The following is a 23,315-nucleotide window of genomic DNA, read 5'->3' as shown; positions in this document are numbered from 1 at the left end:
ACAGTGTGAATAGAACTTTTCCATATAGAGTAATCAGAGCAACAGGAAGATAAATAATATTTGGTTATAAAAAATAAAGCAAAAATTATTTTCTCTTAATTTCGGAAGTAGTTTTTATTATGTAATCACCACTGTCATGTGCAACTTTTTGCCAATGTTAAAATTGCATCTTTGTATGGGTGCACCGATAGCCTTCTCAGGCTTAGATTTTTATGTGCATCTTTCTCCTGTTCTAAAGAATGCTATATAGTCTACCTTCTACACTACATTCTGGGTAATGTTCTCGATGATGAGACGGCTGAAACACCGAAAGATTTGGCCATTTCCCGAAAGTTGATACACAGTAAGTTTTCGATCATTGTGCGCAAAAGACGGGAGACAGTTTTATCTATATCTTTCCCAGGATTCGAACCCAGATCCACTAATATGGTAATGGACTCCATTAACTACAAAAACCTGCCGGATTTTTTAAAAAATTGTTGCTTTTGAAGAGATGCATAGTTACGATATTTATTGTAAATTACCAATTCAAATCGTAGTAATCATAGTCCAATCGTAGTAACCTGTCCAATGATTTTTCATGCCTCTAACTTTTAACTCAAAATAGCACAACCAAGGTAAAAGTATTTATTAGCATGTCTATTTAACTGAAAATTAAAAAGAACAGGTTTGCTTGCGGTTGGAAATGACAACTTTCTAAACAATTCCAAGTTAAATCGAAAGTGAATTAATATCAACAAAGCCCAGCAAAATATTTATCCTCCCTCTTTTTAAACTAAGTGCTTGCGAACATATCACGGCAAGCAAAACTTTTACAGGCAAGCTATATAAAGCAGCAGAAATTTGAAGCAGAGTAACGCCTAATCTAATGTTACCAACCAAACACTGATAAACTTTGAAATTATTATTTTTAACTTAAATTAATTTGTTTATGGTGGAAGTTGAAGAAAATGTAGAAGAGCCAGTATAAGGTAAAAGGTAATGGTCATGAATCGTAAGATAACGATAGTAGATAAAATAAGAAAACGGTAATAACAATGGTTAGGATTAAATTGATTTAATTTGAAAAACCACAAGAAACAATTAAATTTTAGACAAAACAGGAGGAAAACTAAAAGTTAAAAAAAAATTATGAATTATTTTAGAAAATTAATATTTAAACTAAAAATTAAAAAAAAAGTATTTAAATCCTGATCCAGTTTAATTACTTAAATTTCAGTGGCCTAAATCGACTCCTCAAGGGGTAATAAATTAATATATATATATATATATATATAACCTATGTAACCTTAAATTACTTATATATTAAAAATGATTAATAAGGTGAGTAATATTTAGAACTTTCAATGTAAAAACCTAGCATAAATGTAGCTGAGGTGGATTAAATTTAATTGTTCAAAAATTAATGATTATACTATCCAGGAAAGTGTAATATGCTTGCGTAAAGGACTATTGTAACTAGTAGAAATATTTAGCAAATATTAGAAATTGAAATTAAACAAAATAAATAAGCGGAATTTTTTAAAAAATTTTAAATTAAGAACTAAAACATAATTTAAAAAAATATTTCCATAATATTTTATTATAAACTGCATTTTAATTTTTCATAATTTAAAGTATGAGATAGGCTCATCAAAGGGTTATTATCTAAAAATACATTCGATTTTAATTTTCTTAGAGTATTATAGAAAGGTATTTTAATAATTATTTTTTAATTCTTAATTTAAAAATGTTTGACATACTCAATTCGCTTTATTTTTTTATTTTAATTTTAATTTCTGTATTGTTTGCTAAATATTTTTACCAGTTACAATAATCCTTCACACAAGATATTTTACTTTACTGAATAATACAATCATTAATTTTTGAAAAATATTATATATATATATATATTTAATATCGGAATTTAATTATTACCTCCTAGTAACAGTATTTCAGTATTATCGTGACTTAAATAAATTAAATTATTATGCTATGAAACCCATTTGGAAGTGTGAAAAATAAAATATGTAAATCAGAATTACAATTTAAATTAACAATATCTCCTTAATTCCTTATTGAGCATTTCCCCTCTCCATTCTAAAAATAGTAATCACTTTTTCTGTTCTAGATTAATCCATGTCATGTGACTTTTACATAACGATGATGACGTACATAATTCCAACTCACAGTATCGGGAACTGAAACTTTTCTATTAATTAGCTTCCATATTGAATAACTACGACCTTTACTTCTGCACCTCGTTGAAGGTAGACTGCTGTTTCTTTTCTTACCGCAAAGCTGTCAAAAGGCAAATGTTTTGAAACAGGCACGATTAGAGTGCCATGTGAATTACGGCCACAAATGTGAATTGAAATAAAACTGAACATTTATTCTGCCTGGGCTGACAAGTTTGCTGTTTAATTATGAATCACCATCCATGCTATCAGTATTTCTACAACAACATTACACATATATATATATATATATATAGTATATATACAATTTGTGATAGTATTTGTATATAGGATATATATAAAAAAATATTTATTACCTAAAATTCTTATACAAATATATCTTACCTAATTCTATGCTTAACTGGCTTTGTCTGACTTCAGTGTGTACCGTAGTTATTGTTAGCCCAAAGGGCGTTAGCCCAGAAAGGCTATTCATTTCGTTTTGGCATTTTGCGTTGAAAACTTTAAATGTTGGTTCACTTTTCAAATTATTGCCACCAAATATTACAGCCCTGTTGTTATATTTAAAGAAATTAAATAATGAAGAAGCTGCATAAATGTATGTATATTTCTCGCATTGCGATTAAACAACGGTACCTAGAGCCATCCAATTTTGAATAACGTAATCCTCCTGCGAATATAGGCAGCTGAAAGTCCAAATTTTAAATTTGGAATTTGTTTTATTAGCTATTTTATATTTTGTAAAACTATGACGAATTTTTGATTAACAAACTACTCAACGATTTCAAAGCGAGTAATGGCAACGTTGTGCAAAGAAACCATTTTTATCTTCAGCGCGTGAGACTGTGTATTGGAAATTCTAAAGATGTGCTCATTTTAAAATTATTTTGCGATATTGCTGAACTTAAATTTATGGTTTAAGTGCAAAGAACATGATATTTAATAAAAAAGGTAACTGACAAAACGTTAAAAAAATGCCCCTTTGAGCGTAATGTAAAATCTGAAAGCTTTCAGACTTTTCGGAAGTTATACTTTATCTTGGATCTTATATTTTATGGGTATTGTTTCACAGCATATACGTAAAACGATAACAAAATTACCAGAAATCCAACGTGTTGCCTTTGAATCCTAATTGTGTATGTGAATGCGCTATACTGAAAATAAAAATGATGGAGACAATGTGGTTCAACAGTAAAATTTAATTAACGAAATTATTTACAATAACAAATTGGCAACAAATGGAAGCAAATATTCTTTGAATCATATGTGACAATACAGTCCATCTTCCAAATGAATCATCCAAAAATAACAAACAGTACAATAAATATTTCTTCTCTCCACTTCGTAGTTTATTATTTAAAATCGATTTCTAATGGTTATTATGCAACAAGCAGGTTTAAGCACTAAGTACCTGAACGTACTTTTATGACCTAAACTGTAAATTTTGTGGAACATGAAGAAGTCATTTAACGCAAAAGCTACCGTCCTAACTTTGTTGCATTGCACTTAACAGCAGTAAAGGCTTCAGCAATAATTATTTTTCTACTTCGTGCTTTCATGTTTTTATTTACCAATATAATGTGCTTAGTTAAACCTTTTAGAATATTAGGAGATGTTTAATATTCTAAAATCTTCCTCTATCACTGTACTAAAATTACTTCATGGTACCTTGCACATTTTCCTTTCTCTGAAAACTTTTCTTCGTTTTCGATGCTTTAAAACATTTCTTTCATAGTGTTTACTCCTTTCCTTTCCATGAAATTGCAGTAAAAATTTATGATAATTATTTTTTAATATTTTTATGCTTTTTATGTTTCATGTCTTTCATATATTTCATGATCACGATTATGACAATATTGCTTTCATGTTTTCTTCAAAATTTTAGCCTGTCCTAGACCGACCGTTTAAACTGCAGTATACCGGAATGTTCAAAATTAACATTTATTAAGGATTGCTTTCGGTCAGTGTCTGAATAAAATATGAAAACATGATTAGTTTTTGCGTAGAAGAATATACAGAACTCCACACTAAAGTGCAAAATTCAACATCTTTTTATAAATTTCACTCTCAAAATTTGTAAGCAGCATTTGCTTGCCCTGTTTTCATGCTGAAAACTTCGAAGTTAGCGTTTTAATCTTATCTTTTAAAAATAAATAAGAAATTTAGGAAAGTTTTGGATCAGCAGTGCATTTTAAAGCCAAGCTTTTGTTTCTTTACTCAGACATTTAGATTATATTACTTAATGTTGAAAATGCGCTAAAGTGAGAATTAAAGAGCAGCTTCAAATTCAGCATAAAAAGGCTTGTTATACCACAGAAATGCCTTCATGTTTTAAGACATATGTCTCAACTAAATTATCAGAATCAAATATTATATAAAAGCAAAATAAAATATTTTAAAGAAAAATGAAATTAAATCTGAGTAATAGAATATTCTTAATTGGTTAAAAATCTTCAGATCAATTCTAATTTTTAACTATTTATGTGACGGATTCGCTTACCACCATACTATGTATCTAGTTTAAATTATAGATATACGGGAAAGATTTTAATTTGAAACCGTTCTTTAAATGAGCAGTTCTCAAAAATCAGTTTTGTATTAAAATCAGAGGATGCTATCTAAAAGATCAATAAAACGAAACAGCTAAAGCAATAATTTAGGCAAATAAACAAACATATCTTCGAAAAGTCAACAACTAGATTCCGTCAAATGTTTTCACACAGATGCACCTCAGACTACAACAGCTCTAACGGGCAATTCATTTTGAGTTCTGCTGTCTAATCTTAAAACAAATATCGAATTATCGGGTTTATTCTCCAAACGTGATGGAGATCACTGAGCTTTTCTGAAAGTATAATGATAATGTGCGTTGGTATATACATTGTTCTAAAAGAAATTGGCACAGTACATGACACTAAGAGAGCTCATACGTCACAAGCACCGGCTGAATGTATGTTTCTTGTCGCAAGTTTCGCAGTGCACTTCACAGCAATACTGGAATTTACACTTACAATTAATACTTTGAGTTCTGCGCACTGATTCGTATCCTCGACCACAACATAAGAGTTCACAACCGTCTACTCCAATTGAAGTATGATTGCAGATCCTGCCCTTTGTCCCAAGAGACCCCGTTTTCTTATCAGGTTCACAGTAATTAGGAGATTCTTCGGTGTACACGATGTCTTCTTTCTCTGGAGGCTTAATCGTAGCACCTTCTGGGATGAAACCCTGTCCGTCATTTCCTGGCATTACTTTAGCTGCTCCATCGAAGCGTTCTTTCAAATTGTTACCTACATCACGAAACTCAGGCAGTTTCCTCCATGTGGATTTCACAGCACATGAACCCGACATCCCGTGGCATTTATGAACCACCTTCATGTACCGCTTTACTGCCTGAAAGAGATCGATATCTTTATGAAGAAAATGGGAAAATAAAATTTCAATAACTGGTTGAGAAAGATTTTGTCGTATAGATAAAAATAAATGCCTTAATTAAATTTTTATGAGCTTATGAAACATATGAACATAAAAATATCCCATTAGTCTCTACATAGTAATAAACCATCATAATCTCTTTCACTCCAGACTATTTAAACTTAAACATGACGACAGAACTAAATACTTGTATCTCCATCAAAAAGTATGGTAATGAATCATACCTTGTATTATTTGCAATGAAACGTACTTTCGAAAAGATATATAAATCACTTAATTACCAAGTATGCTGTGGCTATAATAGAGGGATTTAAAAAATTTAAGAGATTAAAAAATACTTTTCGAGCCTTGTGCACCTATTGCTACGAAAACAATGCACTCATGTATTGAGAACTGCACTCAAAAAATACTACTTTCTTCACCAATAATAAATGAAAGGTTTTACACACATCAAAAGGATTGGTCATAAAGGCGTGCATTCAAGACAAAACATTTTCTTTCCTGAAAGGTATCAAAGTTTGAAACACAGCTGCAAATATACTGCTGATCATTAAATTGCTGTATCATGAAGTAAGCCCACAACTAATCTGACATTTATATGGAAGGTAAGAGGTGCTAGGACAAGCAAACACGGTTAGCACTGCCCGTCATGACCACATTATCGTATCTGAAAGCAATGTAAAATGGCAAATTGAGGTACGATTTTTCGTTCGAAAATCTCCACTTGCTATTTTTTTTTTTTTTTTTTAATGTCTGTGTGTGCTTGCGTGTATTCTAGGTCATGTTATGCCTTAAATAAGGAAAAGAAACTCAGATAAGCACTTCTTAACTCACTATAGCGGGCGAAATGCAGCTTTGCGGATTAACATGCTGCGCAACTGCTGCTTGTTGGTCGAGATTCAGTGATTATTCTAAGAATTTGCAATCGATGAGTTCAGGTGGGCCACACAGAGCAACGTGCTTGATCGCAACCGCTTTGACTCAGCAATGCTCATGACGAGAGACATCTTGTCTATATCGCGGTTAGGAATCTTGCAATCACATCACGTATACTGGGTCAGGAAATTTGGTTCCTAATGTAACATCAAGCATCCGAACGTACAGGTACATGTAGAAACTAGGCTAACAGTTATGTAGTATCATAATTGATTGAAGTAATGCTCCACATTACTCGTTGCTTTTTGGAATTTGGAATTCTGTGATAAGAGCACTCAAGGGTGAAGAACGGTCCGAAGATCTCCCACTTGTCTTCTCCTGCCATCAATTTCTCGATAAGATTTCGGCTGAGCATTTTGAATGTCCTCTTGCTGCACAGGCACATACGCTTACAAACATCAGTGTCTTCTCCAGGATTCGAACACGGACTTTTCGGTATGAGAGTAAGCGTAACTAAACACTGTCACGTATAGATGGCTATCCACACGTATAGTGCGACGATGTGCGCAAGACCTTAGACTGTTAGCAAGACGACCATTGCTCTGGACTTTCTTGACACTTCAGCACAACAATAAGCTTCTACAATAGTGTATTCAGCTACTCACATAGATGCATGATTGGAGTGACGTCATCTTTTCTGACAAATCCTACATTAGCTTATAATCTCATTCTAGCTGTATCTGTGAGGAGGCACCAAAGATAAATATTGAAAGCTTGCAGTCTTCATCGTCACACCGAACCAATATCCGGACTAATAATGCGGGATGCTACTGAGTACTCATCATATTCACCTCTAATACAAATCTCAGGTACTTTATTATGTTAGATTACTGAAATTTTAATGCCCGGGTCTCTGATGTGCACTGGAAGCTCCGTGGCCCTGTCTTTCAAAAGAACAGTTTTGTTTTTCTTTTACACCAGAGCATGTTCGATTCCTGCTTTAGTCAACGTATTCTTCAGATCTGTTAGCAGCTAATAATATCAGGTCAGTAATTGCAGAGAGAGAGTAGTATAGCACAGCCATTAGCCTGTATGACACAGGGTATGAAACTGAAGCTGCTGGACTTTAGTAGAACGTCATCTAAAGTCAGTTTATGTCTATGGATAGCCGTATAACAGTGCTTTTGCTGCTTTTGACAGATGGTCGGGCTGCGTGTTATCTATATCAAATTCTTCCTAATGTATGTGTAATGTGATCATCGAATATGTGTAAAACAAATATGATTACTGTGCTAATTGCTTTTTTTCATAGTGCAGCAATTTTAAAGGCCAGCAGTGTGCATATAAGCAACACATTGTGAATATACATATAACAATCACAATATTCTTCAAAATAAAGAAAAAGGTACTTTTTAGCTCTGAATTATATTTTTTTCCTACAATATGAACACATTTGCACTGCCTTTGCTTTGAACAAGGTGGTTCGAACGATTCTACGGCCTAATGAAAAACGATACTTCGGCCGTATTCGTGAATAGAGAAAGTTTTCCATTACTCAAAAATGTTTTTAAAGGAAAGTGAAATAAGAAATATTCGTTAGCTCCTAAAGTTGGAGGGTATCAGAAGATAAAATTTTGCAAAAGAAGTTGAATAATGATTAACTGATGGCTTCGAAGGCCTTTAGTAAAATAGTTAATAGATTTCTGGAAATAAAAAGAGCAATATACTGAGTATTGAGTCATAGACAGCTACCCCGAGTTAACATGCCTTCTTCAGTGTTGTCAGCTCTTTATCTTTAAAAATTGATTTTTTACATTCCATCCTGATTCTCCCTCTATGGCAAAATTTACATTTGTTATACAATATATGAAATGAAGCTTAAAGACCTAACAATTTAAATATATAGATGAGTTACATAGTGATAACATTTAATTTATTGTATTCTGTGATTGCATACTGCGCTAAGAAAAATTTTATTAGAATAGATTTCGCAATTATGTAATGTTTGGGACGTAACTTCAGGTTTTCAACAAAATTAGAATATGTTGTTCAAATTTGCTTCAATTCTTCCTTACAAAAATATTATGTCTCACGAAATCTTTTTCGTGTTTAGGAGATTCAGTTTAGTTTAAGTGATCTGTTTTTACATATATTTATTATATTATTTAGATTATCTTAAGCTAATTGAATATGGAAAAACTCACATGATTTATTTGCGTAAGCAGAGGGATGCCTTCATGGAGGAAGTTCAAGAAGATTGACTCGTATTCACGTTACACATGTAAAAACCAAACGAGACCAACCATACAACCAGCTTGTGTGAACCAGCCTGTTTGCTTGTGTTGCTTGCTGGTTCGAACTCCCAGCAATCAGTGGTCTTAACCACTTGAAGCCAGATGTTTCGGGAAAAAAATTCAATTTAATGATTAGTGTAATATATATTAACTAATCAGGATATTAAGTAATATATAAATTTCAACTTCTTGGACGACTACAAATGGGACAATAAATGTTGTCATAACAACTGATGTTGTTGTGACTAATCTTTGTAGGCACAATGATAGATAATAAAAGAACAATATTTGTCTTGCAGAAACATCAGATGAAATAATTATCGCGGCAAGAGGGAAGCGTTTTACCAGTCTTGGGCTTGGACCTAGGGAATCTTTATATGTAACAGTAGAAATTTGATCAGTTCTGTTCCAATTTTTGAAATAGAAGCCATTATGGTTTATTACCCCTTATTCCCTTTCACCACCTCTCAAAAGAACATTCGGCTAGATAGTATTTTATGTGCTCCCATGCCCCAAGGGCACTATACATTTCCAAATATTCATGTTTTCTTCGGGAGGTGACCATTGACTGAAGACTATGGCAGTTTGTTTTCCTACCACCATGACAAAAGGACTAGTTTTGGGACTAATAACGAAGTCTACTTAAAGTTCACTAAAACTGTGAAGCTTTAGGGACCATCCGAGCTTGTTTATAGTACAAACTAATACTATTAAACTAATTTTACAAAGGCAGATATAATAAACTTTAACAGGTAAGAGTGTGGAGGTTTCACTAGATGGAAAGTTATTATGCGTATTGAGCATTATCGTATATTTCAAATTATTTCAATTTTCCTGACTTAAAAGAAATTTGAAAAGAAATATAGCCCTGCAACCTGCCTCTAGCAGCAGTGCACAAATCAGCATACGAAGTTAATTTATGATGAAATAATACTAAAGCAAACTTTTATTCTACCATTTGGCTTGGTAGTTTGAACAACTTATTTTAAATGTATTATTTTATGTCCTGTATTAGTTTCTGGGGGATTAATTCTTTAACGTGCAGATTTTCGTAATTGTTTAGATTCAAACTATTTCTGTTATAGTTATATTATGTTCAAACTATTTCTATTGTGTTAACTGAAAACTTCTTTCTGAAACTTTACTAGTAAACTTTTCAAGGTTTTAGAATGAAAACTCACAGTTATTTTTAAATATTCTGTTCCTTTTTCGGAGTGACTGTTCTAGCCATTCTAACCGTAGTTTATAAATGAATCCTTCCAGTTTATTTTCAGTCGCTTCCAAATTCATTCCGAAAACTGTGTTTATTAAAAACTCTGCAGCAACATGCAAATATTGGATTTTGCAGTATTATTGCCACGAGTGTCAGAACAACAGAAAATATTTTCCAAAATACCTCGATAAATGCAAAGAAAGAGGCCTTTAAACCAGATTATTTGATGTTACAACATACCAAAAGGCTAAACTGGTCACAAAAACAGAGATATTTGCGAGAGCATCTCAGTTGAATTTTCCAAACAAAGGTGAATATGATGTACAGGATAAAGAAAAGACATGCTAATGGAGTGGTCATACCAAGCTTCAAATTTAATCTCATGTGGCTTTTCTGCGCGGGTCGGGCTTAAAGGATGCTATCACTTTGTCTCAAATTGCTGCCTATGTCCAGAAGCTTTACATAACTATACCACCTGAGCTGTTGCTCTGGTCTACTCTGATATGTTGGACATGAAATAGGATTGAATTCAGATTTAATAGATTACGAAAAATCACATTATAAATACACTGATCTCCAAAAATTAAAGAAAAATCATAAAAATAGCGACAACTGATTCAAAATTAAGCTAATCCGTATAACATTTGAATATCTCATTAAATAAAAATTGCTGAGTAAAACTGCAGTATGCAAATTTCATGCATGCTTCAGACCATTGCCATGCTTGCAACTGCTTTGCAAGAGCAATTACGTCTGCTCTGTAAGAGAGCTGTTAGTTCTTACGGAACTGCTAGACTGCATGATTGACAGCATCGCACATCGCTGTAGGAGTTGTATTGCTTCTAGGGGATATCATAATTCATATTAAAGGTAATTTTCCTATACCAAACTGACACATTCTATTTGTTCATTTTATACATATGCTAATTTCTATAATACCATAACTGCCTGGTAATTTCTTTTTACGTTATGTTATACCTTACTATGTCTTGCATACTGCGGCTCTGTTTCATTAAATTTTATATTTAACTTTTTGATTAATCGTCGTTTTTGTAGTTTGTCCTTGATTGATGATAATCAGTATAGTAGCTGAAAGGCAGAAATGCTTTTGAAGAAGACATTCTAAGGGACTTGTAAGGGAAATGGTTTGTATTCATGTTACACATGGGGAAAATTACGGCATGTTCATGGAAGAATACGAATGATTGCATACATATCGTCAAAGGTGGACATATTAAGCATTTGTGAAATACATTAAACTTATTAAATTTACCCATATCTCTATAATCTTAGTATGGACTTCAATCTCTTGGACAACAACAAATGGGGCAACAAATATTGTCACAACGCTGATGTTGCTGTTGTGACTAATTTTTGTAACTATAATGACAGATAGTAAAAGATTAATAATTGTCTTGACAGTAACATCAGATTAAATGAATGAATATTACCGCGGCAGGAGGCAAAGGTTGCACCAGTCTTTGGCTTGGACCTGAAAACTTTTATACGTGACCGCAGAAATTTGATCAGTCGCATAGTTTATTTGTATGAGTTTTTAAAATGTTTGGTTGAAGTATGAATAAATCAATGTCAGGAAGAGAATTAAATTAATTCAGACAGGAAGGAAATTACATTAACGGGAGCTTTTAGTGATCGTTAGATTAAATTACCAAGGAAATTTGGTTAGTCTTACGCCCACTAATGGTAAGAAACAATAATAGGTTCTTCAAGCTCAAAATTCCTTTGTAAGTTTAATTTGACGGAAACCGCAGTGATGATTGAAAGAAAAGAAGTGAGTAATATGTTTCCTAGAAATTCTTGAAAATTTAGGAACGGTTTAAAAAACGTGAGGGGTGCTGTCATGACGTGATGACCACGCATGCGCAGTTTAGCCGAACGGCCTGCAACGCCTCTCTCTCATGAAACTGACTAGAGAAGAGTAGTTAGTAGGTAGTAGCGAAGTAACGAAGGAAACGTGTTGTATGTCAGTACGAAGTATTACTTGTGTGTTACTCGTTTGTACTTATTATTTTTATTTACTTATTATTAATGTAAAAATGTGAACATTGCTACTGATAGTTTCGGTGAAATGCCTTTTCATGAAACTGAAAATTTTGACGAAATACTTAACCATGATAACCTAATTAAGACACAATAACACGCCGAATAAATACTAATTCAGAAGTCAAACAACAAAAATCAGCGTTAATTTACAGCGTCCTGTGAAAATTTTGTAAATTAACGCTGATTTTTGTTGTTTGACTTCTGAATTAGCATGATAACCTAATTAATGAAAAATGTAATGAAACTGTTAAGAAGATAATAGAATGTTGTGCGCTTGTATATGAAGATACAGGTAAGGATGATTCCAAAGGTAGCACGGGACACGATCAATGTGTTTCGGATTCAGAACTGTTTCGAGTGCAACAAATGAATGACCCATCTTTAAAAACATGCTGGCAAAATGTTAAGAACGGAAGTAATAACTTTACTGTTATTGACAACTTTTTGTATCATAAAGATAAAGTTCTAGGAGAAAGAGTTTACCAGTTAGTCGTTCCTAAAGAAAGAAGAACACAAATTTTGGACTTAGCTCATTCTAGCTTATGGGGAAGCCACCTGCGAACCAAGAAGACAGCCAAACGTTTGAGATATTCGTTATATTGGCCGGAAATCAAGAAAGATGTAAATGAATACTGCAGTGCTTGTACTTCTTGTCAACTTCAAGCGAAAAAGCGTCCCTTTGATGAAGTTCCGATTACGCCAGTAACACGTCCTAAAGAACCATTCCAGGTAATTAATGTGGATATCCTAGGACCTGTAGAGCCAAGCTGTAGAGGTTACAAATATGTTCTGTGTGCTGTTGATCAATGTACAAGGGGGCCCGAAGCGGTGCCATTGAAGAATTTGAATGCCAAAGCAACCTGCGATGCATTGTTGCAAATCTTTTCACGCACAGGAATTCCTCAAATTGTTGCTTCAGATCAAGGAACTAATTTTACTGCTTCGTTGACCCAAGAGTTTTTGAAAAGGATCGGATCGTCCCCAAGGTTCTCGACTCCTTATCATCCAAGTTCAAATGGCCTGGTAGAAAGATTTAATGCTGTTTTAAAGGGAATGATACATCATACCGTTAGAGAACATTCGAAAGATTGGGAGAAACATCTACCGTATTTACTTTGGGCCTACCGAGAAGTTCCTAATGCTACCACTGGTGTTAGTCCGTTCCAAATGCTTTATGGAAGACGTCCTAATGGCCCGTTGTCTATTTTGAAATCGTCATGGACTAATGAAACTCTTGTTCCTCATGGGCAGTTAAGTTCAGTTACCGATTATCTGAATGATTTGAAGGCGAAATTGGAAAAAGCTGCTGAATACGCAGGACTTACAGATGTTGGAAAGCAACAAGCTTATGCATTCTACCGTAACCGAAAGACCCGTCATAAAGAATTCAAGGAAGGTGACAGGGTTATAGTTTTAATCCCTGATAGGCAAAACAAAGTTTATGCCAGATGGACGGGACCTGCTACGATCATCAAAAAGCATACTGATTATAGTTACATAGTACAAATGCCTGACAATTCATCGAAGCACGTTCACGCAAACAAGATACGAGAGTTCAATACCGCTGTGAATAATGTCGGTGTGATATATGATACAGATATTGATTTCGGTGAAGTTGAAAACGTTCCAAGAATTGTTCCACGGAAAGCAAAAGAACACTATTCTAATGAGGAATGTGATTTTACACACCTTGAACCGCATAAGAAGAAAGAACTTATGGAAATTTTAAGAAGGCATAAGAACCTAAGAACTGGTATTCCGAAAATCGCCAATGGGAGAGAACACAGCATCAAACTGAAACCTGGAAGTATGCCAAGAAAGCAGAAACCGTATCGAATACCTGAAGTTCTAAGAAATGAAGCTGATCGACAAATAGATGAGCTTTTACAGCTAAAGCTAATCGTTGAATCAGAAAGTGAATATGTGCATCCAGTAATTTATGCGTTAACAAAATGGAACAGTAACATTATGTGTAGACAAAAAGACCATGCTGAGTTTATTGATGACGTGACTTAAAATGACATGATTATATTTCCCAGTGAGTGAAGCATGACTGATGTTATGAACTATGAACTATAAGACATTTTGACTGTTTAGTTTGATTTTTTTTTTAGCTAAAATGCTAATTTTTTTTTCTAACGTAGGTAATGTGTTTATAGATTTAGCCAGGGTTTGCTAAAGTATTATGTTTAATTTTAAATGATTGATTTGTATTGTCTCGTTTATATGATAACTGCTCATATGATTATGATTATGTGAAGGATTTAAGTTTGAAATGTTAATTGAATGTTACATCCTTTTAATTGAATAGGATTACTGAATTTTAATTTAAAATGGTAAGAATTGGTTAATTAAGTTCGAAAATTTCATGGATGTTATTTTATTTTGTTTCAAGAAATGTTTATATATGTGGATTTGACAGGTCATTGAAAGACGCAATCAAATCTTTTCGAGGGGAGGTGTCATGACGTGATGACCACGCATGCGCAGTTTAGCCGAACGGCCTGCAACGCCTCTCTCTCATGAAACTGACTAGAGAAGAGTAGTTAGTAGGTAGTAGCGAAGTAACGAAGGAAACGTGTTGTATGTCAGTACGAAGTATTACTTGTGTGTTACTCGTTTGTACTTATTATTTTTATTTGTGTGTTAATAAAGTGTTGTGCCGTTAAAATGGCAGTTTTATGCAACGCACACAATACGATACGTCTACGGTAGGAAGGAAATACATATCCAGAAGCTACACGCCCAAGAAAAAGAAGGATATGACAGATGCAAAACTCACCAGCCTGCCTGCTTCATAATTGTGAGTGAGTAAAAGCGTTTTTAAGTCGCTTCGTCTTCTGAATCTATCGTCCATGAACTCCTTGGACTTTCGATAGCCGAAATCGATATTATCACTGCATCCACCCCAGTCCCAGCGACCATCGGATGAATCTTGAGTTTGAGGAGCTGATGGCTGTGATGTAGGCACAGGAGGGGTGTTTCTTTCGCATGAGCAATCCAGTAGCTGTCCGTAACTGCAAGCCTGCGTGATGGAGAAGATGATACCTGCAGCCGTTATTGCATTTACAAATCCCGTTTCTCTAGTATCTATGAAATAAAAAAATCGAATGAAAAACAAATTTGTAGAGACAAAAGTTTTAAATTTAATATAATATGAAGGAAATATAGCAAAAAATAATGCAACAAAATACAAAACTGAACTTACGTTAGAAGAATTTTTACTTTGCGTTCTGGTTTCCAATAAATTATGCAGAATGTTTATGTTAGAGGAATGTTTAAGCTACGCTTTGGTTTCCAATAAACTACGAGGAAATTTTAACTACATAGCAATTATATTTACGCCAGTTCATTAATGTTAACTTTAATCTTCAGATCTCTTTCACAAAATTCATAATCATTTTACATTGATAGTAAGGCGATAAGAAATTATTAGCTTGAGCGATAAAAAATTTATATTTATACAAATTAATTGCCTTGTGTAAGACGTTTTTTAAACAGCAAAATGAATAAAAATTTACTTTTCTACTTGCATATTTTTCCGTCATAAAATCTTGAGTGCTACTCTTTCCTCTATGAGTGTTCTTCTTAACAGGATATTAATTTTTTATTTGTTTAATCTTTATTTATCTTATTGGGAACTCACCTTTACTAAAATTACTTTAGACGGTTCAATCAAAAATTCTACATAAATGCGTTACGATTCTATTGGTTCACAAGTGCCCAAAGCTATAAACTTACATCTAAAATTTAAATCTTTACGTATGCTCTGTAATTTAGTATAATTTGAAATTACATCAAGATTTTGTAAGCTTTTGCATTTAATTCCATTAACTTGTACTCATAAGCGTACAAAGGTGCTACAGCGTTGAGAATTAGTTTAATTTCTATCTCTTGATTTAAACTTTGGAATATTTATAAGGCATAAGTACAGTGGTATCACGCTTAATTAGCATAATTTGTTTCGGAATCTTACTGATACGAAACGCTCGTTAAGAGAAACAATTCTTTTTCCATAGGAATCAATGTAATATAAGATAATGCGCTCACTTCCGAAGAAAATACTCAAACGAGTTTACAATAATGCAATTATAAACTGGTATCATGAATATTTGGTGCATCATTAGGATGATGATTCTTAACCTACGATGTAACAGTCTTCCATGCTTTCAACATCTCCTTTATTTCACTAAACGGTTCGTGATTTCCAAAGGTCTTCTTCTCCTCTGACGAAATCTTCTCCACAACTTCTTATTATGACACAGAATGCAGCTCTATAAGTTCTTCGGTGTTCAGCTCCTATCTATGCTTTCCACTGGCTCATCGATGTCTTTGCTATCCAACTCTAGTCCCATAATCTTGACCAGAGACACAATTTTGTCGATTACAGCTTCCACAGACACTTGCTCAAATTCCTCGGAGTCGTGATCGATAATGCTGTCTGGTCAAAACTTCTTCCATGCAGAAATAAGCGTTCATTATGTGACAGCCTTCGACGCGTTATCGATCATCTTGAGGCAGGAAATGATGAGAAAACGGTCTTCTCAAAACTCTCTGAAGGTGATATTGGTTTCTTCACTTACATAAAACCAATGCTCGAAGAACGCTTTAGTGTAGAGCTTTTTAAAATTTGGAGTGATCTACTGGTCCCTCGGCCACGGTGAAGGAGAGGTGTTGGGAAGCAGAAACTGGATCTTGATGAATTAAAATTTTTCAAGGAGGTCATCTTCTAGGTCTAGTAGAGGAGCGTTGTCTATAGGCACTGCAGCTAAGGAGGTACGTGATGATAAACTGAACGCGCTGATCAAGTCAGGTCTCTTATCATCAGCGGAGAAGTAAGGGAGAGACTCAATAGTGTACTGACAACGACAACAGCTTTCTTAAAATAAATAAGAAGGTTTTCTTAGATTGGTGTCTGCGTTCCATTTGAATTCATAGCTTAAAACCACGGGCAATATTTAATACACAATGATTCTCCTTCCCCCCTTCCCACCAAAAAAAAAAAAAAAAAAAAAGAGCATCATTCGAAAAAGACAGCTATTGAAATCTAAACAGGAGAATCCAAGACTCAAAACGAAACCAGATTTACATCCAAAATGAATTTTCTCTTGAAATAGTGAATGAGTTGTTAGAAAATAATCAAAACATGAATATAGACGTTTATTCTCCTCAGATATATCCTTTGAAACGGGATTTAACCATCAAACGATCACCGATATTGATGAAAAGACTTGGGATGGTTATTTTTCACTAGGACGACATTACCACCCACACTGAAGAATGACACGACAAAAGCTTAATGCCGTTTGAAAGGAACTTCTTTATTAGCCTAAGATTCCAGATATTGCGCCTTCAAATTATTCCTGTTTTAGATCACTGCGGGATTTACTTCAGGGCAAAAACTTTCACGGTATACAAGAGATATACATTTTGTGGGGAAAAAAAAAAAAAACTCAGCATGTAAAAATTACCTGAGAGAAGGCCAGAGGCCTAAGAAAATGTCAGTGTTCGTAATAATGATTAAATTCGTGTTATAAATGTTTTTTTTTTCACTTTAAGTTCTGTCTCTCCGTCTGCATTACTTTCCCTTCAACCCGACACCTTACCATTCAATCATCTAAAATGTTGAAAACTTTTCTTCGAATGTACTTTAACTTCAAAAGTAATTAACATCTTTCATCAGCCCAATTATATTGCATGCTGTCACTAAATATCTATTAATATTTACCGATAGCCTGTAAACGAAACTATATTAGTTTATCTTATTAAAATATAAAATTCTGTGCAGGTTTTAAATTTAATTTTTAGGCATTTTAGGGTACATTTAAAAGCCAGACGAAGGCTGGCCGCGTAGCAGCTAGTATTAAAATAAAGGGCGCGAGAACTAAGGTCCATCTCAAATTGAATTGAAGCAACCTAGGAGATGGAATCTTGAGTCTTTTATAACTCTTTAGTAACCAACCTTTTGAGAGGTTTCGGAGGCGCAACATCTCCATTGTAACCCCCTTCATCTAAGTACCTCCAATTTGGATAGATTATACTATTACACATATCCATAGTTGGGGTTTAAATGTAAAACTAGAGGCATGTACAATTTTTTACTAAATACTATAATTCGAAGCGGAGATTTAGAAGATAAAAATGTTCTCTAAGAAGACAGTACGAATTATTACCTTAAACTATTACGAAACACTGAGAACTTACCTCTGCTAAGTACTTTTTTTAAAGATCGTTTAGCTTGTGTGCAGTTCCATCTTCGGAAGCGAAACTGGTATTGACATTCATGAATTCCCTTTTTAGATCCTTCAGCAATAGCTGTCACTACTTCCGGCTCATTCTTGCATATCAAAGCCTGTTTACCTCTCAGACGCCTCGCCTTCCGACAGATACGGCCTGGATCCAAAACCAGATGTCTACCCATAGCCCTAAATAGATTAGCTTTGTTAGCAGAAATCAAAAATGACCAGGATGCATACCTAGTTTTATAAATTTTAATTTAAAAGCAATATGCTAACAATATTTTGAATACTGAAATATTTATATCTTTTTTTACACCCTATATTTAACGCGATATGACTGCTTTATACTGAATCAGTTTATAACATCAACGTTAAGGTAAAAGTGGGATACCTATATGGAGTCATTATTAAATCATGCGATTTCCTGTTTATATATTTTGACAGATTCAGGGCAAAAATAAGATAATTATTATAACAGAGGTTCAGTATGTATAAAAGTATTCTCCAAAAGTAATATCGTTGATTATTATTATTGTTATTTTAGTTTTGACATTATTGAACATAGGAAAATTAAATCAATACATTATCTAACAATGGATAACGTGACCCTGAAATTAAATGCACTTCACGTGCGATTTGAACCGTTTTATTTGTAAAATTGGGTGAAGAATGATGTCCATGATACAATAAACCAGATACGAAACACTGGACATCAATGAATAGTTAAGATGTATGTGTAACTTGGGGAACATGGACGAAAGCTGCTTAAAATAACTTAAATGCTGCTTAAAATAACTTAATGCTGCTTAAAATAACTTAAATGCTGCTTAAAATAACTTAATGCTGCTTAAAATAACAAATCAAAAAGGTCGATCAAGATTTTCGGAATTACAGCAGATTATTAGAGTAGGCGTAACAACGTGAATTAAATAACTTAATCATCATGCAGTAGTATCAAAGAGTTAAAAAAGGAAAAGAAGAGTATTAATTTTTGAAGAAACTCTTGTTCTGACAACAACTGATAAAATGCGAATTTTAAATGTATGCAGGAGTCTAAATATGTAAAATATTAATTACTGGGTTAATAAATGTAAAACAGAAACTAAGCCTCTGTTAAGATGATTAGAAGAAGGGGTACCGTCTTTATTTAGTGTCAGTTTTGTTTGAATAACAATAACTATTTACAGAGCAAATAATTTAAATCAAATTGAATATAAACATAAATTTATGTTAGTACTTTTACAAATTATGCCTATAACTTGCAGATGAACTGCTTATATAGGTACCTTCTTACACTCAAAGTGACATTACCAAAAAAAAAAATAATAAAATAAAATAAAATAAAAAGGGGTTGGCTTGTGACGTCATTGAAGAGTGTATCAATCAAACTGATACGCTCTATCTGCAACTAAATGTAACTAGGGATGACCAGGTTCCCAAATGAACACCCTTCATATTAGGCAGGAGGTAGAAACTAGTTGAGTAATCACATTGGAATGATGGAACAAATTCCTTTTTGCTACGAAGCAAGAGCTTCAATTCCAGAACGCATTCTTACACTAAATGAACTCTCTCAAATCCCATCGATAAACTGGCTCACAGGGCGCTCGTCAAGGTTCGGTTGGTCGGAGACCACCTAAGACTATAACACCATGTTCATGGTTGTCTTGCAACCCATGCAGATGGCCGAAACCATTACTTTCCGTGACAGCATTGGCTGCCCTTTAAAAAGCATATGAAAATACGCGTATATTACAAACTACAACAAAGTATCAATCTGGGTATAATTCCAGAATTATTTTAGACAATATGCCTATCTACATCGAAAAGTTATTTTTCAGCTTTATTTGGCTTTCATAGTCTGATAAAGGCAAAAATTCTCTCCAATTTATCAATTTAAATGAGGTACGTAGTTCTTTGTAGATGTAATTAGAAGTCTGAATATTCACCCAAATAAGCTATACTTTAAAGTAAATTTGGTTCTATGATATTGCAACCATTTAACTCCCCAAGCTATCATTTTACACTGCTCGATATTGAAAATGCAACACCAAGAAGGAGTGGTCAGAAAATGATGAAATTTGGAAAAAGGACAGAGACAGCAAGCAGCGATAAGTGATCTTTATTTCAAAATGACAGTCAGAATACAGAGCGAGAACAGCGTCCGCTCAGTAGGATGTAGGACCACCGCGGACAGCGATGCACGAAGAAACATGTCTAGGCATAGAGTCAATAAGAGTGCGGATAGTGTCCTGAGGGATGGCTCTCCATTCCTTTTCAACCATTTACCACAGTTCGTCTTCTGAACGAGGCAGGGGCAGAGTCTGCAAACGGCGTCCAATCACATCCCACACACATGTTCGATTGGTGACAGGTCAGGAGAGTACTGTGGCCAGGGAAGCATCTGTATACCTTGCCGAGCATGTTGGCAGATGCGAGCACTGTGTGGTTGGGCGTTATCCTGCTGAAAAATTGCATTAGGCAGCCCTTGAAGGTAGGGGATTGCCACCTGCCGCAGTACATTATCCAAGTATCGTTGGACCGTCATAGTGTCCTGAATACGAACTAGAGGTGACCTGGAATCGTAGGCAATAGCGCCCCAAACCATTATGCCACGTTGTCGCGCGGTGGGGCGTTCCACAGTTACTGTCGGATTAGATCTGTCTCCACGTCGACGCCACACACGTATGCGGCGACTGTCACTGGATAAACAGAAGCGTGACTTATCTGAGAACACGACGTTTCGCCATTCTGTTATCCACATCGCTCCAGTCCGGCACCATTCTAAACCACGGCATGCCGTGGTAGTCAATGGTAGTCTTCTTAACGGACGCCGTGAGTGCAGGCCACGTTCAACCAATCGACGGGAAATGGATCTGGTCGACACGGGAAGATCCAGGGTATCTTCCACATGCTGCAGAATCGCGGTACAAGTGACTTGCGGGACCGCCACAGCTTGTCGGCGGATGCGTCGATCCACGCGTGCTGACGTCACTCTGGCTGCACCTGCACACTCCTTCTTCCCACATTTCTTGTTTCAACCATGTTCGCCATAGCCGATGCACCGTGCTCGCATCCACCTGCTTCTGAAAAATACCTAATGTTTCTACAAGATTATTATTAAATAAACTAGTAAACTGCATAAAATTTAATACATTTGTCTAGTTATCATAACTTCTAAAATATATATATTAACTTATTAAATTTGTTAAAGTTTAATATGGTTTATCAGTAAAGATTATCAATAACGATGGCCCAGGTGGAATAGCAGAACTTTTTATAGAATATATATTTTGATTAACATGGGAACGCTGTATATCTTCTATATATTTGAAAAGAAAAAAAAATGTATCATAATTCTAGAAAAATATTTAATATTTTTTAACTATTTTAGATTGATGTTTAATATTTTGATCGTGAATTAAATGCAATTTATTTAAACCAAACAGATTAAAAAGTAAAAGGAAAATAAAGCTCTTATGATCTACATCTTCTTTCTAAACTTTAGCCATTTTGGGCTAGTAAAAATAATTAATAGCAATAAATGTGAAGGCTTTCAGATTTTATATTACGCCCAAAGGGGCGTTTCCCCCCATTTACCAGATTTGGCGCGAAATCTCCCATTTGGCGACGTGTCATAGACGGATGGAGTATTTCTAGAACGAATTCTTACCGGTTTGGCCCAGAATGTTCTCGAAGGCAGGCCAAAAGGTATATAAACCCTGCCTATACGCAGAGTAGGAGTATACCGTCAGTATATAGTAGTGCATCGTCGAGTTTTATCTTGAGCGTGTTGAGCTCCGAGACCGATGGATCGAGTCGGGAGCTGTACTTTAGTGTTTTACCGTGAAGCTGTCTTCACCTTTACAGTCTGATAGCTTGAAGGCTGTGTTACTGATTGTTTCAGCGTGTTTGTCGTCGTTTTTCGACTACTGTAAACGTGTTCTTTTGGAACTTTTCTGAGTAATATTGGCTAATAAATTGTGTTTTGTTTCTTCATCAAATGTTATGATCAATCACTCCAAATACACGAACTCATAGAAACGCAACATTATTTAAAAACAGCCTATCATTAATATTTCCGATAGGCAGTGCGCTGGAGAATTTTTTTTTTTTTTTTTTTTTTTTTTTTTTTTTTTTTTTGTTTTTCGTACAGTGTTGCTTGTCCGCTTTGAAATCATTGGCTTTGTTAATAAAAAAAATTCGTTAAAGTTTTACAAAATACGAAACACACAATAAAACAAATTCAAAATTTGGGCTACCAGGTGTCCATATTCGGGTGGAGGATACTTTATTGAAAATTTGATGGCTTTAAGTACCGTGTTGTTTCATAATGCGAAAAACATGCATATATTCATGCAGATTCTTCCCTACTTAATCTCTTTAAATATAACACAGGGCTATAATATTTGGCGCAAACAATTTGATAAATGACTTTTATAGTGATTCAACTCAAAATCCCGTTTTGAAACTAATAACCCTTTTGGGCCAACGCTCCTTTCGGCTAATAATAGCGGTGATAAAAAATAAACAAGAAAGTAATTACCAAAGAAAAAAGCACTACCGGGGTACTAAAGGATTTTGCTTTTCTTAAACATATTATCATACTCAAACTCCGATTATCCCAAAGGGTCATATTCATTACAGTACTGAATGTATAATTCCAGAGATGTTATACAACAAATTATATAATACAACGTGACTGATTTTTAGGAACAAATTTATTTTAGCTGTAAAAAGTTAGGCAGCATTCCAGTTTTCTAATTTCCTTAAACGTTGTGTAGATATTTAATTTGCAAGCATACACAATAGAAATTGCGAATTCACACAATCTTTTCTTCGAAAATACAATGACTGCCTCTAAAAATTAGAGAAAATCTCGGAAATAAAATTATTGTATAGCTGAGAAACCGTAGTATAACGTTTTTATTGTGTTGCAAATTAAATCAGAATTATACAGGTTCTTGACAGACGATTCATATACGAGATTCATATTTTTTAAAACTATTGAACATCC

General features: G+C 34.3%; 1 protein-coding gene across 2 annotated transcripts in view; it reads right to left on the bottom strand.

Annotated features, from left to right (window-relative positions):
• Window positions 1-3,513: 3,513 nt before the first annotated feature.
• Window positions 3,514-23,315, bottom strand: part of Wnt6 (Wnt oncogene analog 6) — a 69,901-nt gene continuing 50,099 nt past the window's right edge. For both annotated transcript variants that reach the window (XM_035362384.2, XM_035362385.2), the window contains exons 2-4: window positions 18,264-18,484; window positions 14,842-15,149; window positions 3,514-5,570 (exon numbers count right to left, since the gene is read on the bottom strand). In XM_035362384.2, the coding sequence (XP_035218275.1) occupies window positions 5,109-5,570; window positions 14,842-15,149; window positions 18,264-18,484 (991 nt within the window). In that variant the 3' untranslated portion in view covers window positions 3,514-5,108. The remainder of the gene's footprint in view (window positions 5,571-14,841; window positions 15,150-18,263; window positions 18,485-23,315) is intronic.

The sequence above is a fragment of the Stegodyphus dumicola genome, chromosome 2, assembly GCF_044657685.1.
Source record: "Stegodyphus dumicola isolate Sdum_Otavi_A_Nest chromosome 2, ASM4465768v1".
Taxonomy (NCBI): domain Eukaryota; kingdom Metazoa; phylum Arthropoda; class Arachnida; order Araneae; family Eresidae; genus Stegodyphus; species Stegodyphus dumicola.
The sequence above is the reverse complement of the archived record's forward strand: the minus strand, read 5'-3'. Positions and strand labels throughout refer to the sequence as shown.